A 17,790-nucleotide genomic window follows, 5' to 3' on the forward strand; every position below is an offset into this window, starting at 1 on the left:
AAATATTTCTCAGATTGGCCAGTAAGATGCACGTAAGCTGCTCAGCTGGAGCATTATGGGATGTTACCTCTCAGCGTGGGTGACCCAGCCAGTGACCCTGAAATCCAGAGGCTCTCACATGAGTGGCATGCTGAGTGCATTAAGACATATGGCCCTTTCCCCTCCAAGCTATGAGGACTGATCATTCAAACGCCCTGGATCTGAACTGGAGGAGATGATTGAAAAGAGTTGGGGACTAGCGGGTTTTGTTGATGACGAGGGGAATTACAACTTGTATTTGAATTGTATCTTCTCCATAGCGATGAGGAGGAGTTGCGCAAGTCCTTCTCCGAGTTGGCCGATTTGCGAACTGACTCCGCCTCCCACACCATGAAGCGAATCGGCAGTGGTCTAGGCGTGGCCCAGAATCCTGACGCCCTGATCTATAAGAACGGCTTCCTGGTACGGAAGGTCCACGCAGACTCTGACGGCAAGAAAAGTAGGTTCCCTCTACCCTCCCCTGTCAACCATATCTGTTTTATCTCACGGTTTATAAATCCGCCCATGTCTGTCTAAACATTGCTGTACTATAACTAATTTCGATTCAAAATCACATTTGGGATATTGAGTAGATATTTACTTTCTTTCTATGGTCTGTTTTTCAGCGCCCAGAGGTAAGAGAGGATGGAAGACGTTTTATGTCATGCTGAAGGGACTGGTCCTCTACCTGCAGAAGGTACACCAAACCACACACCCTCTCGGCATCCTAACAGTATATCCCACTCCGTGATTGGACGTGTGTGATAACATTCTGCTCTCTGATTGGTCTGTAGGGAGAGTACCGTCCAGAAAAGCAGCTGTCTGAAGAGGATCTGAAGAATGCTGTGTCCATCCACCACTCTCTGGCCATGAGGGCAGCAGACTACAGCAAGAGGCCCAATGTCTTCTACCTGCGCACTGCAGACTGGAGAGTGTTCCTCTTCCAAGCACCGTGGGTCTCCTCATCCTCATCTCCACCCTCCTCCACCCATTTCTTATCTCCACCAAGTCCACCTCTAATTCCATACAATTAAGAATGTATTTATCTGACCCAATTTTGTGCTCTGTATTGGTACATGGCTATTTCTGCCTTCTACAAGGCTGTACAGTACTAAGGCTGTACTACGTTCCCCCGAAACAGTAGTGATTGAGTACAGAGTGGGCAGTACCCCTGTCATAGAACCCCAGGCTCAGATAGATTATCATTATGTTTTTGTGTCCCTGGAGGACACAGTTGTCTGGTATGTCCTAGATACACACTTTCTTTCAGGGTTGGGATCAATTCTATTTCAATTCAGGAAGTGGAATAAAAACAAATCCTAATTGAAAATAACTGTCCCTCTTATTCAATTGATATCTGACCCCAAACCTGTCTACCTGCCTGTTTCTATTTTGTTTACTGGGGCTGAGAATTGTGCCCTTAGTCAGTATCCAGATTTCAACTCTCTTGTACTCCATCTCAGTAATGCAGAGCAGATGCAGTCGTGGATCACCCGTATCAACGCGGTGTCAGCCATGTTCTCAGCGCCACCCTTCCCTGCAGCCATCGGCTCTCAGAAGAAATTCAGCCGTCCGCTGCTGCCAGGCTCCAACACCAAGCTGTCTCAGGTACACAGAGGCCTCCACTCGCACCATGACCCTCTCTCTCTTTCGCTCTCTCTGCTTCCACATACTAGCTCCCAGTCCAAACCTATTTCCACCATCCAGTATCTGTTCTGTAGTTAGATAAATCCCCACATTTTTTTTAAACTTGTGTACTTAAGGCAATCATTAAATACACACTCCTGTATACCTCTTTTTGTGTTAAAAACAGAGAAGAACTGCTATTTACAACCATAAAATTACTAAAATGCGTAAGTAAGCATCCATGCTGAGCAGAATTCTGTATAAGTTAACCTGACTTTGGTGTAGCCTTATGTTAATGATCCTCCTTTGTCATGTGACAGGAAGAGCAGGTGAAATCCCATGAGACACGTTTCCGGGCCATCTCCTCTGAGCTGAATGAGTTAACCGCTGTAATTCCAGACAAAAAATCCAAAGTTCGTGATCTGGAGGAGCACAAGCAACGTGAGGAGTACCTGGAGTTTGAGGTGAGTGATTATTGTTGTTGTCTGGTTCAGTATGGTTATAGGGATTGATAGTTGCAACCTGAGCCATAGTCTAGCCGAGTTTGGCAGACTGCCTTTGTTTAATATTCAGAATTGAATGGCTGCCAAATTGGCTACCAAATGTTTTAAGACAATTCCCTTCCAGGTCAGCCAGAATGGAAATAAGAATGATTTAGATTGGTGCCAGAGTCCAGGACCGATTGCCAAGCTCTATTGCCGAACTGGCTCTGATATCAGCCATGGAGAATCCTGTTTGACATCAAGTACTCTTTATCTCTCTGATACAGAAAACTCGCTACGGTACGTACGCCATGCTACTGAGGGCTAAGATCCGGAGTGGGGAAGAGGACCTGTCTCTGTTCGAGTCGCGTCTCTTTGACGACAGGGGTCTCCAGAGGGCCCACTCCAGCCCCACTCTGCGGGAGGAACACAGCAGCAGCAGCCAGGCCAGCAGTGCCAAGAGGGGGGGGCAGCAGCAGTAGTTCCAGCACCAGGGGGAGCAGCAAGACCAAGCGCTCTGAGCCCCAGAGAAACAACTACAGGAAGGCTGTCAAACAGTGAGAGGGACCCTGGAGGGTGTTGCGGTGGACACGATGGCTTAAACAATTGGATTATCTGTGTTGATCGATAGACGGAGACCACTGGTGTGACTGGAAAATGAGATGGAGGAAGATGGGGGATAGACCTGTTGCATGCTTCTATCCCGAGAAACCACAGGCACTGGATGCTCCAGGGCACTCAGTCCTTCATTTTACTATACACATGACTAACTTCTGTGTGGTCCTAAATTCTGGGTCATATCCACATTTATTTTATTTGAACGTGCTTTTTGGACCAATTGTTGTTTACAGAGATCTAAAGATGACATGGACTTATGCAATTAGATCTGATTATGTTGAGTCGTAGGATATTTTCCTCCCTCCCTTCACTGTCTCCATAAATTACATCTATGTGATTACTGCACACAGCCCAACACCTCCACGTGTAAAGTGAGTTGCCGTGCCGACCAGCTAGGATGGACAGAGACGGGGCTGCATCGGCTCATCTGACTGTTACCATGGAGACTAAACGGAGCCCGGGATCATTCCGTCCGACCAGAGTGCCAGAACCTCAACCCAACCACAATGCATTTGGAGGAAACTGGACGAACGCTGGGCTCTTCACGAGAGACATGATCAATTGGAAGGAATACAGCAGGTTACTGGACATAATTTATGATGCTGCATGCACATACAAAAGAAATGTTCTCCAAAGTCTTTGCTATGATTTTGTTATTCTAAGGACTTTTATTGTGGCAAACTGAACTGGCCCAGAGCCAGGCCCTTCTACTATAACTGTGAAGCTCTGCTGGATCTCATTGTTATTTCTAAGGACATTTACACACATCAGCTATGGCACCGCCACTAATCCTCGAGTGTTTTGTCTTACTAATGGGTTGATGAAGTAGGTTGATCACACAGAGACTGGCTGTCTATCGGTTTAATGAACTTAAAGAGTAGGAGGACTGCATGCGTACGAGGAGATGGGAGACTCACTCAAGAGGACATGCTTCGCTATGGTATCAAGACTATCCCTTTTTTCCCTTTATGTGATTAACATGGTGTTTTTCATTTGTATAACTGGAAAAAAAATAAACGTGACAGGAGGCTTAGTTTACAGTACATCTCCGCTGTAGGTCAAATGTCTCGACAGGAACAACTCATCACATAATTGATGACGGATTGATTTAAAATGTTGGTTGAATGTTGATTTAAATTCAGTATCGTGAATTGTAATGAGGAAAGAAAACAAGGCACTGCCTGCCTACCACACCCAATCTAGTATACACTTGAGTGGACAAAACATTAAATATTGAGTTGCACTGGCTTTTGCCCTCAACAGCCTCAATTTGTCGGGGCATGGACTCTGCAAGCAAGGTGTCGAAAGCATTCCACAGGGATGCTGGCCCATGATGACCCCAATGCTTCCCACAGTTGTCAAGTTGGCTGGATGTTCACGGTTGAGTGTTAAAAACCCAGCAGCTTTGCAGTTCTTGACACAAACCGGTGCACGTGGCACATACTACCATACCCCGTTCAAAGGAATTTCAATATTTTGTCTTGCCCATTCACCCTCTGAATTGCACACATACACAATCCATGTCTCACTTGTCCCCAGGCTTAAAAATCCTTTAACCTGTCTACTCCCCTTTATCTACACGGATTATAGTGTATTTAATAAGGGATCATAGCTTTCATGTGGTCAGTGTCATGGAAAGAGGTGTTCCTAATGTTTTGTACACTCGGTGTATATGCATAAAATAATGTAACATGTGTAAATACAGTGGGCTCCAAAACTCCCAAAATTGGGACAGTGAATTTTTTGGCTCTGTACTCAAGCACTATGGATTTGACATGATACAATGACTATGGGGTTAAAGTGCTGACTATCAGCTTTAATTTAAAGGTATTTTCAACCATTTCGGGTGAACCGTTTAGAAATTACAGCACTTTAAAAAAAATACATTTATTTAACATAGACCAAAAGTTTAGGGACGTTCTAGTCTATTAAAGTAGTAGTTAAAGGTATTTGGTCCCATATTCAGAGCACACAATGACTGCATCAAGCACAAATACAGTATCATACCCCCAAGAGACACTAACCTCAAACCATTACAATAACAGGGGAGGTTAGCATTTTATATCATAACCCCAAGACATGCTAACCTCAAACCATTACAATAACAGGGGAGGTTAGCATTTTATATCATAACCCCAAGACATGCTAACCTCAAACCATTACAATAACAGGGGAGGTTAGCATTTTATATCATAACCCCAAGACACGCTAACCTCAAACCATTACAATAACAGGGGAGGTTAGCATTTTATATCATAACCCCAAGACATGCTAACCTCAAACCATTACAATAACAGGGGAGGTTAGCATGTCTTGGTAGTATATGTGTGTCAAACTTTCTCGCACATTATTCAGGAGTTTCTGTAATTATGGTAGCATCCACATTCATGTAAGTGTTTAGAAAGATTATATTCTAATTTACAATAAAAGTGACTCAAATTACACCTATTTACCATTTATTTTGGGCACAATCTTTAATAGTGAATTTGTCCCAATACTTTTGGACGATGTACAAAAAGTGCTGTAATGTCTAAATGGTTCATCTGATATGGATGAAAATACCCTCAAATTAAAGCTGACTGACTGCACTTTAACCTCAGTCATTTAAAATCCAAAGTGCTTGAGTAGAGAACCGAAACAATTTCTCACTGTGTATATAGAATTGAAAATAAGAATTTGATCTTAACTGACTTGCCTAGTTAAAAAGGTAAAAAATAAATGTCATGCCGAGGCATAGCCATTTTCTTCTCAGGCTTGCAGTGTGGTCTGAACCAGTGCAGTAATGCCACCATAGTTTGCTGTTCCAATGGGAAACAATGGCCGCAGGTTGTACTGTATGAGTAACAGGAGTGCGTGATAGTTATCTGGGTGCCCCCCCCCCACCCCCATGTTAAAAGTTGACCATGGTGATGTGATTCTATGCATGAGGACCCCCACTGCAAACAGAATGAGATGATTGTTGTTGAGTTAGGCATCTGCAAATATGGCTGTTTGAATAAAACCACAAAATGGCTTAGTGTAACTATGAGTGCCCTTGCCTCAAACTATTATCTAGGCTTTAGCTCAGCGGGCTAACAGTCTTGTTGCTCAGAGGACACGGTTCAAACTCAGTTGGTCACATTTAGCAATGTTGGCTGTCAGTGTAATTCTACAGGGACCATGACACGGTAAGGCATGATATGTGCAGTCATGCAGAATGTCACAAATCACTTTTGGGTGTGTCTCTTTCCCCCAGTGTAAATATGTGAGGTGGTATGGTGAGAGACCATGGATAGACAGAATTACAAGCCAGAGTAGGGCTTCTGTGATATAAAAACAGGGGTTGTCACACCCTTTTACACTTTGGCTTAGATATTCTACTTCAAGAGTAGGCCCTATTTCTTTTCTGCTTATCAGTCAACTTGGTCTTAAGTATTTGTCAACAAAAAAAGATAGTATACTGCTTCATGTAGAGGTTTTTACTGGACCCCATAGCCGCTTATTTCTTTCATTTCCCGTTAGCTGTACATATTGTCAATAACACATTCAGATTTTGCGCTCTGTGAAATATACTAAATGGTTTGTATGTTTGGGGCAGAGGACAAAAATAAACATTTTTGAAAAGATCCATTTGTCAGAAAAAAAAAATGCATTTGATTCAACATTGACAAGTTTTCAAAACGTTACATAGCAAACCTTCCACATACATTTGAAATAAGGCTGTATAATTTATATTTGGTTGAATGTTAAACCAAATGAATACACAGTATTAGTAAGATTGTCAGCCAATAAATAGGAGTTAAATTGATAATTCCATTGATCAATTTGATGTTGCACATTTAAGAATGTTCATTTTTACTGGGACTTTTTGGAAGGCACAAATGGACCATCAAAAAAAAACCTCAGTCACCCTCAGAAATAACGGAACAAGATATAACGCCACTTAAAATTGTACATTGAGATTTTCTTCCCTTCAGCTTGTTAGGAAAATTCAAACTGGTTGACTGTCAGTCATGGCAGAGAGAGAATTCTGCATTTATCAGTAGAGGCTTGGGTATGACATCAGATTCCCAATGTGCGTGCTGAACAGAGTTAGTCATATCTCCATGATGAAACGTTGGGGTGAAACCTCCCTCACACGAGGGTCTTACCCCTCACCCTTCCTGCTGCTCACTGGTTGGCCAAGCCTGGCTCCTCCATCTCCTCCTCCATTGGCTGACTAGCAAAGCCACTGTCCACTGTCTGATCTGATTAGCAGAGATAAATGCTTATTTGGTCTTATTTTATAAGGCATAAACAGTCAAATAGAATACAATCATCTGTTTTTGGAAAGGAACTACATACAGTATGTATATGGTAGAGAGATAATGTTTATGACTATATTTGTTGGTTCTGCAATGTAGGATGAGTTCAGTACCTGTGTTTTGTTTGTCCTCTCTCAGCTCAGCCTGTCTCAGTAGTCTCACTCCTTCAGTCAGACCCAGAGACTGTAGAGCTTCCACCAGGCCTTCCACTGGACCGCCACCCAACTACACACACAGAGAGAGATACTGTCAGCTTGGACACTATTAGCCAAATACTCGTTCTAAAACGGCATACTCAGGGCTCGATTCAATCCATATCACTGAAGTTCAGCGCGATTTAAAAGTAAATGCAGTGTTCCAACGTTCGGAGGCTGTAGTCGCGGTAAATGCCGCGCATGTCGGCTCAATCAGAAATGACCTTTAACTTTCAAGTGCGCTACAGTTCTGAACTTCGGCGATATGGACTGAATTAAGCCCTTAAGTAATGCATACTTACCCCTAACTAGACTGACACACGCATGTGCGCATGCGCTAACGTGCATAAAAAGCCCCCTTTGCTCACCTGGTAATTCTCCAGCAAGTTGTGACAGGGCAAGGGACTCTCCTGATATAGGTGTGCCAGTGAGAGCATGTTGAGTTTCTCTGCCAGCTGTCTCCAGGGCACATCGTTCAGACTGAGGAGCTCACACAGCTTGCTTAGCGTCTCACTGTCTAGCTGCCCTCTTTCTGCTGAGGGGAATGGGAACAGCAGTTAGATTACTAGGCAGACCACAGGTAAATGTTCAGAGTCAAAATGGTGGTATGAAGGTTCTTACCTTCCATGCTGCTCGGTTTAGGCTTTTTACTTGATTGTTGACTGGGCTTGGGACTCTGTCTGGTGTCTAGAAGGTTTCTCACCTGTAGCAAAGGAAGCTTTTATGTAAGCGCAATGGCAAAAAAACTCAAGCCTCTCCATCCACACCACAACAAGTACTGTTTTGAAATCACTTTTCCCGACACAAACGTTGGGTTGATAAGGCTAAATCAATCTCACCTTATGACATTTAGCCAGGTCAAAGGGTGTATGTCCTGTCGCTGACCTCTTACGAGGGTTGACTTGTTCTCCCTCTGAAAGTGGTGTTGTGTTCGGTAGCGCCGACTCTCTGAAATCTCTTACTGGTCCATCCTCCTGCTCCTCATCTGACGAGGAGGAGCTGAAGAAGAGCGGCTCGTCGTTCTCCAGATTCTTGTCGGCTCCTGAGGAGAGACGGGAAAGTCGTCAGCGTTCTGTTCACGTGTATTTACTAGCCATTTAGACGCTTTTCCAAAACAAAAAAACGAAATACCCCGGCGATCCACAAATTACTGCTCACGCACTGAATCTTGACTTTACTGTAGCCCCTTTTCAAACAGACTGAGATAAAAACATCCCATGCATATGACATGCATTGGATGGTATGCATGCATCTCACCTGCAGCAATGAGCATGGAGCAGAGGGGGGGGGAGCTGCGACTGGCGGCCAGATGGAGAGGAGTGTTCCCTCCAAACGTACACATGTTTACATCTGCTTTCAGCTGTAGGACAGGAGGGGACGTGCCAGGTTAGATAACAGAGTCGGAGTAAGAATAGTATGAGTAGCACAGTTTATATAAGGTGTGTGTGTCACGACGGGTACCTCTGTGATGAGAGTGCAGGCCACTTTGAAGTAGTTCTCTCTAACAGCCAGGTGGAGGGCGGAGCATCCACTCTTCTGCTCCGGGGCGTTGATCTTAGCCCCGCCCTCCACCAGCAGACGCAGACAGCGCTCTCCTCCCTTACAAACAGCCAGGTGGAGAGGATGGAGACCTGAGAGAGAGAGATTAATACAATGTACTACATCAATATGCACATACTGCTCAGCTGTAGTTTTTCCAACTTAAGGTCGAGATTCAATCCAACCAAGCTTGTAGACAATGAGTCTTCTAAAAAGGCATTGTTCCTGCACATGTCGGCTCAATCGGAAATTACCTTTAAAATGCTAAGAGCGATATAACGGAGATCTAATGCGGATTGGATTGAATCCCAGCCTTAAATGAACAGAAATACTACAGCTGAGTTTATTACTTCTGAGACTAAGCAGCAACCATAAAATGCCTTGTACACCAATGCTTGATTGGTAATTCACATAGGGTTAAAAAAACAGACTGGCCATTTATCATGTTAAAGTCTCTCATAAGCAGAATAAACCCCTTCTTTCCACCATCCCAAATCACCATGATAGTCGGCCATGTTGACCAGGTGGAGGTAGCGTTCTCCTAGGTGGCCCAGCAGGACCCGGAGTGTGACGTCATCCCCGGCCAGCGCTGCCAGGTGCAGGGCGGTCCGTCCGTCCCGGTCCAGCAGGGTGGGGTCTGCTCCGGCCCGGAGGAGAACATCCACCACCTTAACCTGCCTGGTGATCACCGCCAGATGGAGAGGAGTCTTCAGAGAGAGAGATGGCGGACAAGGTCAGGAGGGAAGACAAGGGCATGTTGGGAATTATCGCATTGACACTGAACAGCTAGCGGTCTTGTCCAGGTGTGAGAGGAAGAAGGACGAGTACCTGGCCGAGGTGGTTGAGCTTGTTAAGGACTTTGTGTTGCTGGATGGTGAGGAGTGTATGAACCAGCTGCTGGGTCACAGCTGACTGCTGGTGAATGATGGCCAGGTGCAAAGGCCTGTGGGGAGACCAAACACACAAGTGAGGCACAGCAAACACCTGTATACATAATGAAGGCAGACATTCAACTCAGATATTTAAAAACAAAAGATTTACTGTGAAGCCAGAGTTCGACTCACGTGTCTCCGTTTTTATCCTGGACCCCACATAGGTGTCTCTGCATTGCCAGAAGGACCCGGACGTCCCCAGTGGTGCAGTACTGTAGTAGAGCCCCAGCTGTCTGCTTGCTCATCCGAGTGGCCCTGCTCTGGAGAGTGGCAGCTGGAAACAACAGGATTGTCTCATTAGCACAACACACCTCTAATGACTACCTCACCAACAGCTAGCTAGCTGTAGTTTCCCCCTGCCCCAGCACTGCTCTAAATGTGGCTTACCAATCTGGAAGAGCTGCTGTTGTAGTGGTGAGGATGTCTGTCCTGGCGTCTGTCCGGCCATCCCTCCTGCCTGTTGCTGCTGGGTCCCCTCAGCCTGGGCAGTGGTGCCTGACATCTGGGCTCCACCGCCCCCAAAACCAGAGAATCCACCCCCCATCCACCCCGTTCCATTCATCTGCTGGTTAAACTGGAAGCCTGTGGATAGGAAAGAAACTATTAAGTGCCGATGACACAGCTGTCACAAGGGTTAACAGATGAGGCCAGCGTTTCATCTAATAGCAATGAGACGAAGGGCCGACAGAAAGAGGAGTTCAAGTATGTACATCTAGGTTCCTCACCGCCACCGCCACCTGCTCCGCCTCCGAATCCTCCGGCCCCTCTCCCTGCACCCCCAGCCCCTCCCAGAGGTCCTCCCCATTGGTCATTATAGAAGAAGGGCTTCTGCTTTTTACGCTGCACCTCCTCTTTATCTAGGTTACACACACACATAGAGGAGCGATGGAGAGAAGAGAGGGAGAGAAAAGAGAGGGGAAGAGAAAGAGTTGAAAGGGTTTGATTCAATCCAACGGGGGTCTCTGGCTCTGCATTTCGACATCCTTCTCCCGTACAAAAGGGATTGTGAGTAGCAGACTAACTCACCCTGAACTCGGGGAACGTAGGTAAACTGCTTGGGGTCGCTGCAGTCGCCGCCTTTCTTCCTTTTCAACTGGAGGAATACAGTGACTTGACGCTCGATCTCGGCGCTGTGGTACGGCGGCGTCTTAAACACAATGGCGTACTGCACAGGTGGGGAGAGTTATGAGTAGGATGACACATGGTGCGATGTCAACTGATTCCAAATACTTAAATCCTAACGACACACACACACACACGTCTGAGTAAAGACTCTGTACCTGCTTGTGGACATCAGTTGGAGAGAAATCACCAAAGGCCTCCCAGCTTCCATCATCCTCTTCATAAAAGCGGATCTCAATGTCATCTGGAAAGTACACCAAATGATGATAAATGAGTGAAATTGTGTAAATTGTTTTCCACACAAACTATTGTAAAATCAGTGCGGGGTGAATCGCCCCCCCCATATAGGTAGGAGTTGGTCCTTCACCTTTCTGTACTTTGTCACACAGTAGGAAGATCTCATCTCCTCCCAGCACAGACCCACTGGTCTTATCCATACGGGAGATCTTCAGGTTTGAGGCATTGGGTGACTCTGAGTAGAGAAAACATCAAGTTAATTACTGATAACTTGAAATAAAAATACCCCAAGGTGGGTACTGGGTATTCACGTTGAATAACATGGATTAGTGCTGGACTGGAACAAAAGCCTGCACACCCAGGACCAAGATTGAAGAACACTGAGGTGAAGGGGGCTGTACTCACTGCTGTCATAGATGGGGTTGGAGACCACCGGCTTCAGGGCCCTAGAGAACCCGCCGTTACTGTCCTGGAGGTAGGCCGTGAACTTTAACCTCACTATGTTCAGGTCCATGATCTTCCCAAGCTCCTTGGCTTCTCTCCCTATGGCTTGTTCCTCTGCATCTGTGTGAGGTAGACAGAGAGAGGGCGTGTTTTGTTGCAGTTTTCACAAAGAAATTTATTTATGTGTGTGTATGTCATGCATTAAGATTTGCACAAATATGTTGGTTGCACATAGTATATATCTCAAGTTCAGATTCCTTAGTAGATTTCCTCATTTAAAAAAAGGATAGTGGCATAGGGTTTCAGGCTCTTACCAGTAAAATGATAGTGCTGCCCCCCTTGCCTCCTCTTCTCATCTCTCAGTCTCTTGCACAACACTTCCCCCACCCCTCTCTTAGTGACATGAAGGATGCCCAGGTTACTGAACCTACAGAGAGAGAGAAATGGAAACGGGAAGTTAAGAGAGATGTTGACATTCGCCAGTCATGTTGCAGCTATTGTACACATATTCCATTCACAGACTATGTTAAATGAATCCAAGCGGTACACATCTAGCTTGTTATTATTATTACTACTACAGTCTCAACACAATAAGATATGACAATGCTAGACAACCCATCAGTACTCACTGTGCTGTGAGGTCGTTTGGGCCCACATCCATACTGCATATGCCACTCTCCGTGCAGCACTGCCTCCCCACCAGACTGTGAGCGTGGACCTGGGGGGGGTCTGAGTGGGTCACTAGCTGCACCTCCACCCTGGCAATCCCCACATAGTTAGACACCTGGGGGGGGGGGAGTTAGACTATTATTAAAGAGAAACATGTCCATGCTCTATAATGATAGTGTCATAGACTTTCTCTCAATACTCTAAAACAATTGTTTTTATTCATAACATGCGTCTCAAATAATCCTAGCATGTCAGTATATCACATATACACTTTCGAAAGCTTATTGGGCTGAAAGTAAGGCATCTCAACTCCCTTGAACCAAGACGCCTGATGAAAAGCAGACCGAGCCAGTCAAACTAAAAGACAGCCAAGTATCCAACCCTGTGTACTACAGTACAATAGCTGACCTTGACAGTTGGATAGGTCCTCCTGTTCCTCTCGCTTGAGGCCCCTGGGAGCCCACCGTGGGACGGACCCTCACACTCATAGCGGAATCTGAAGCCTCTCTGCAGACACAGGGGGACAAGGAAGTCAAGGGATAATCCCCAAGAGCAGTGACAGCACTTACTGTAACTTTATAAATCCTGGACTTTCCAACCCACCGTCATATTCTTATGCCATTAAAGACCGGAGTGGGGGTTATTTATATTTGTACATTCCATTCTAGTTCAAAGGGTATCTCCTCTGGGAGAGTCGAGTTAGATCTAACGTACCGATATAATTTTTGGGGTGTGAATCAACCCGATTATGTAAATGTCATAGTTTCACAATGAAAAGAGGGAAGAGCTTCTGTTCAGTCTTATGCACTTATTTGAACAGAAACGACGACATCATTCCACTGTTTCGAGAAACTCTGAGCTCACCTGTTTGGGCTCCTCAATGATCTGAATGTAGGGTCCATGAGCTGTGACAAAGAAACAGAGTCACTGTCACTGGAAGGGGGTGGCTACATAGAGGTTCACATCCAAGCCCTTCAAATAAACCAGGGCAGAGAACCCACCGAACAAAAATACACAGACAGCACATGCATTACATAGTGTAAAAAAAAACAGTTCAAGTGTGTACGACGTCATAATAACCATGCAGAACATGTGCGCAGTTCTGAAAGCCATATCAAAACGTGTGGTGAGATCACTTCCACTTGAGTGCACAGTACCACAGTACCATCAAGTTACATCACTAAAACTTGAGTATGCTGTTACCATGTGTACGTAGGGTAGAAAGTAGAAACCCACCGGTCTCCGGTACATAGGGCTCGATCTTGACATCCACAGGGGGCATGAACTCATAGGACAAATTCATCATCAGCTGGGGAGATCACACGTGTTGTTATTACCACTTCGTTACTTAACGTAATAGTGTCTGATTTGATTTTTTTCTAACACAGCCAGCCAGCAAAAAAAAAAAAAAAACATGTCAATATACTGTAGGTCTTACCTCATTTTCAATCATTTTCATGCTGTACTGAGCTTCATCCATTCTGAAACACGAGGAATACAAATGACCAAATGTACTGGCTTGCCAAAAAAAAAAGTATTTCCTCCTTTCTGTTCATGAACAACTAGTCACACGACCTGTCAGTTATGTAGAGACGTAACACTGACAGGAAGTGGTTTACTTCAGTACTACTCAATGCTCACTTGACTCAAGTGTAATTCCCCCCCCCCCCCCACAACTCAAATACAACAATTTAAAAAACAACAACAACAACCAAACAAAAGATAAACGTTCAATCCCATACACTGGACTCGAACATTGTGGTTTCACTTTCTCATACTCTACAGTAAGTGACCAAGGAAGGGTGTTGTAGTGTTCTATTCTTTCCCCTCCCCTCTACCTCGCACATCACTTCAAGGAAGTTGAGTAGGGGGGAAAAAAACTGAGGAAAGCCCCCAGAATACCAGCTCAGTGCTGCCACTGATGTCAGATTGATGCACTACACCAGATACAAAAGCTTGATGTTTTTTTAATAAAAAGGCCTCAGCCTCTATATTTGTCTCTTTCCCTCAAATAACATCCAACCTTCAGCGTTCTGCCTCTTCAGCTTCCTGAAGGTTTTTCCTTCAGTAGCTACCGTTCTAAATTGACTCGCAAGCGCAGAGAAAAGTTTTTATTTTATTTTTTTAAATCCTACTGAATTTACGTACTATAGAATAAGACTACTTGAATAAAAATCCTGACTTAAACTGATGTTAACTGAGGGTCGCTCTGGATAAGAGCAGCTGCTAAATGACTTGCCTGAAACAGTCTTTCCCGACTCTGAACAATAGGGACAATCCCTGCCAACAAAGGACCCTATTCTAGAATAATGAAACCTTCAGTATGCATCTCCTGTGCCCGTCAGTTTCTACATTCTTTGTCAGTTGCTTCCACTGACTGGGCCGTGTTCATGTTGTAGGTATATATATATATATATATGACATGTGTAACATTGTCATGCAAACTGTCAGTGTCATGATGATGAATTGACAGTAAATCTGAGGTTTGAGCAATGCCAGCAGTGACATCTGCCATCCATAACAGAAACTGTGGTTGTCACAATACCAGTATCGCGATAAGGAAGGAAGGACAGGAAACAAAAACATGAAGCAGACTTCATTTCTTGAGGCTAACGGTGCTAATTTTGTCCTAGAACAGTCCTAAAAACTGCCTTGTGGTTGTCACCCAGAGTCAATTGTTTATTTTGCAAAAGTAGGTTTTTAAAAAAAAGGACCATAAGAGTGAAATCTGCTTTGTTTTTTCGCCAAGGAAAACCTGGTATCGTAGCATCGCAATAGAGGTATCGTGACAACACTAAACAGAACCGAGCCCTTACATTCCGAGTGGCATAAGACGTGTGGGTGTATCAGAAGACTCAAGAATGTGCAATTATGCATGACCGGATGAATACGGCAAAGACTACAACTAGATAAAAGTTGACAAACACCACTGCAGCAGCAGAAAGATGAACATAGTCACCATTTAACTCTCAATACGTTGGATAGGCCTACTCCACCTCAGCTATCAAAGCTAGAAAACAGCAGAATTAGCCAAACAGTCAATTGTATTTGTGTGTAACTTCATTTTACACCAAAAACATGCACAACCATTTCACGGTCCATTCCTTTAAAAAAAAAAACAGACCTCAGGTCCTTGAACTGGACTCATAGTCCCAGTCTGTTCAAAAATGACCCCAATCTTACTGGAGAGAACAATCAGCTGTCAAAGACTGTAGAGGCCAACAAAAGCAGCACAACAAATCACAGCAGCAGTACATACCTCAGTGCTCCAGACATGATGCCCGTCAGTGGATCATAGATGATGATATTTCAGGCTCACTGTCACCTCCCTGCAATAAAATTAACCTGCTGTTATTAGTCCATTGGGTATTTCCTGTGGGTTTAACGTCATCCTACGGTCTGCCCCTACAACCTCCACTAGTAGCTAACTGCACAGCAAGTGTGTGTGCTCATATCCAAATGGTACAGACTAATAACAGAATTTCCAGGCCCTGCTTGCTGAGATGGGGACAAACCCGCAACCCACTTTTCCCCATGAAACAATCCTGAACAAATTATAATGCAAATCACAGACAATCAGTTGGAAGCAAAGTCTTTATTCGGCCATTAAAGTTGTATCATAAACCATAATTTATACAATAGCCACAACTTTCCAGCAAGATGGGCTTCTTGTCAAATGAGTTTAAGAGAGTGACAACAACTGTCATCGATTTGGGAAATTCCACAATAGGAGTGTTACTGGGGCTCCCTGATTTTTCACTTTAAAAAATATATTTACTTGAATAACAGTGCAGATGCATAGTTGGGTAACAGAATTACGGTTTGTGCCGTCGTCCTGTTACGCAACTTCGCATCTGCACTGTTATTCGTGTACGTGTTTTCGTAAAATGTTCTGTAGACATTGTTAGAAGTCGTCCTTGTGCATCAAGTTGTATTGTTTGTTTAACTTTGCAATCATTGGTTTTTATTTGACATACATCAATGTTACCATGGAATGGCCCCATTACCCTTGCATATTATAAACCATCACTATCCACTGTTTTTAATGTAACGTTATATGATTATAAACCTGTAGCAGGGAACAGACTACACAATAGGCTACATACACATCAAACTGCATTTTGGCCCAACAGACAGTAACTGTTAATGCAATTCCGTACCTTTGAACTCCTTGAACTTGATCCACCTCTACGCAATGAACAAGACAGCACAACAGCTGCTGTTGTAGTCGATCAACCCGATTGTAGAATGTCACGGCGTACCCTCAAAAGCACACAGTGGTGTTCACTTCAGTGTCAGCTGAAATCCGGGATTTGCTCCATGCATTTCTGTTCCATGTATTTCTCCATCGAGTCAACCGTTGATTGTATCCAATCTATCTGGTTAGTTAGACTGTTATGATCGCCTGATCGCATACCGTCTATCAGTCAGCTGGAAAGCCCCGGAGTGTTGGGGGAATTCCGCAGACACACGTGTCAAACTCGAGCTACCGATTGGTTGTGGGAAGTGACAAAATCATTTATATATACACTGGATGACTAATAGGGGGCACTGTGTTGAAGCCACTGACTACATCTTGGCAGCCCCACCATTGTAAAACATATTTTGGAAGCTATAGAAACGCTTTTATTGATGTCTACATTCGTTTTTGCCACATTTATTATATTACAAACACCTTAATGCATACTTTTAAATTACATTGTGAGCTAAACATTATTTTTTATCCTTAAAGTATAATTTTTTAGATTACTACGGTTACTTTCTCCATTACAACAAAACACTTAAATCCATGTAATTTTGTCTATGAAACATTTCATTGAAATACTGTAGAATCCCATTCATTCCTATAGAGGACTGCTCCTACTGGGTAGTGCCAATATGGCCGAACGGTGGTTGTCAAAGCCTCTCAATAACCAATACATAGTATTAGCAACTAAGTGATTATATACATGAAGTGGCTTGCCTACAAATTCCCACCTTCATTTAAAAAGCTATAAAATGACGTGGCTTGCAATCAAGAGGTGCAAGGAAGAACGCATTGAGGTTTGTATGTTTCTGTAGTAAATGTTGATATGACCAAACAAAATACGCTATGGCACTATACTGCAAAATTTGTACACCGAAAATAACTTTGTATTTCACATGAGACAAAGTTATTTATATTCCAACCAATTCATACAAAAATAAAGTCAATTTACATATCAGACTAGTACTTTCTGGGATTGTGCCTGAACATACCCCAAAGATCTGTGACTAGGATGACTCTGCACTGCTTCATGTGTTCTCGATCAGAACCAAATATCAAATCTCGAGTAGTCTGGTAGGGTAGTTCAAAACACAGCCCTTGTAGATCAGTCGGTAGAGCACAGCGTTTGCAACGCCAGGGTTGTGGGTTTCATTCCCATGTAGAATTCTGTGTAGTCTGGTTGGGTAGTTCAAAACACAGCCCTTGTAGATCAGTCGGTAGAGCACAGCGTTTGCAACGCCAGGGTTGTGGGTTTCATTCCCATGTAGAATTCCGTGTAGGGATCAGTATGAAAATGTATGCACTCACTACTGTAAATTGCTCTGGATAAGAGTGTCTGGTAAAATGATATGACATTTGGAGTTGAATCAAGTGAGTAGA

The 17,790-nt window shown here is 44.1% G+C and overlaps 2 protein-coding genes across 6 annotated transcripts in view; one reads left to right on the plus strand and one right to left on the minus strand.

Annotated features, from left to right (window-relative positions):
* Positions 1 to 6,349, plus strand: part of LOC139381213 (uncharacterized) — a 52,215-nt gene extending 45,866 nt beyond the window's left edge. Inside the window, exons 11-16 of one of the 2 annotated variants that reach the window (XM_071124662.1) lie at positions 300 to 478; positions 645 to 715; positions 813 to 970; positions 1,482 to 1,626; positions 1,965 to 2,108; positions 2,414 to 6,349. In XM_071124662.1, the coding sequence (XP_070980763.1) occupies positions 300 to 478; positions 645 to 715; positions 813 to 970; positions 1,482 to 1,626; positions 1,965 to 2,108; positions 2,414 to 2,608 (892 nt within the window). In that variant the 3' untranslated portion in view covers positions 2,609 to 6,349. Of the gene's footprint in view, positions 1 to 299; positions 479 to 644; positions 716 to 812; positions 971 to 1,481; positions 1,627 to 1,964; positions 2,109 to 2,413 lie in introns of those variants that run through there. The other variant, XM_071124663.1, reaches the window with a different exon arrangement.
* Positions 6,188 to 16,888, minus strand: LOC139381214 (nuclear factor NF-kappa-B p100 subunit-like). 4 transcript variants are annotated; one of them, XM_071124666.1, is made up of 24 exons: positions 16,325 to 16,888; positions 15,424 to 15,493; positions 13,603 to 13,645; positions 13,368 to 13,473; positions 13,029 to 13,069; positions 12,573 to 12,671; positions 12,125 to 12,279; positions 11,810 to 11,922; positions 11,457 to 11,615; positions 11,182 to 11,286; positions 10,973 to 11,058; positions 10,719 to 10,857; positions 10,418 to 10,549; positions 10,080 to 10,274; positions 9,825 to 9,966; positions 9,589 to 9,703; positions 9,260 to 9,467; positions 8,683 to 8,852; positions 8,479 to 8,581; positions 8,061 to 8,263; positions 7,843 to 7,924; positions 7,590 to 7,753; positions 7,141 to 7,252; positions 6,188 to 6,970 (listed from the first exon to the last, which is right to left on the minus strand). In XM_071124666.1, exons 2-24 carry the CDS (start codon positions 15,438 to 15,440, stop codon positions 6,894 to 6,896), a joined length of 2,766 nt encoding a protein of 921 aa, XP_070980767.1. In that variant the 5' UTR covers positions 15,441 to 15,493; positions 16,325 to 16,888; the 3' UTR covers positions 6,188 to 6,893. The 4 variants fall into 4 exon arrangements, with proteins under 4 accessions (XP_070980767.1, XP_070980769.1, XP_070980765.1 ...); XM_071124668.1 differs by having other exon boundaries at positions 13,401 to 13,473; positions 16,325 to 16,887; XM_071124664.1 differs by having other exon boundaries at positions 7,590 to 7,756; positions 16,325 to 16,887.
* Positions 16,889 to 17,790: the final 902 nt, after the last annotated feature.

The sequence above is a fragment of the Oncorhynchus clarkii genome, chromosome 23, assembly GCF_045791955.1.
Source record: "Oncorhynchus clarkii lewisi isolate Uvic-CL-2024 chromosome 23, UVic_Ocla_1.0, whole genome shotgun sequence".
NCBI lineage: Eukaryota > Metazoa > Chordata > Actinopteri > Salmoniformes > Salmonidae > Oncorhynchus > Oncorhynchus clarkii.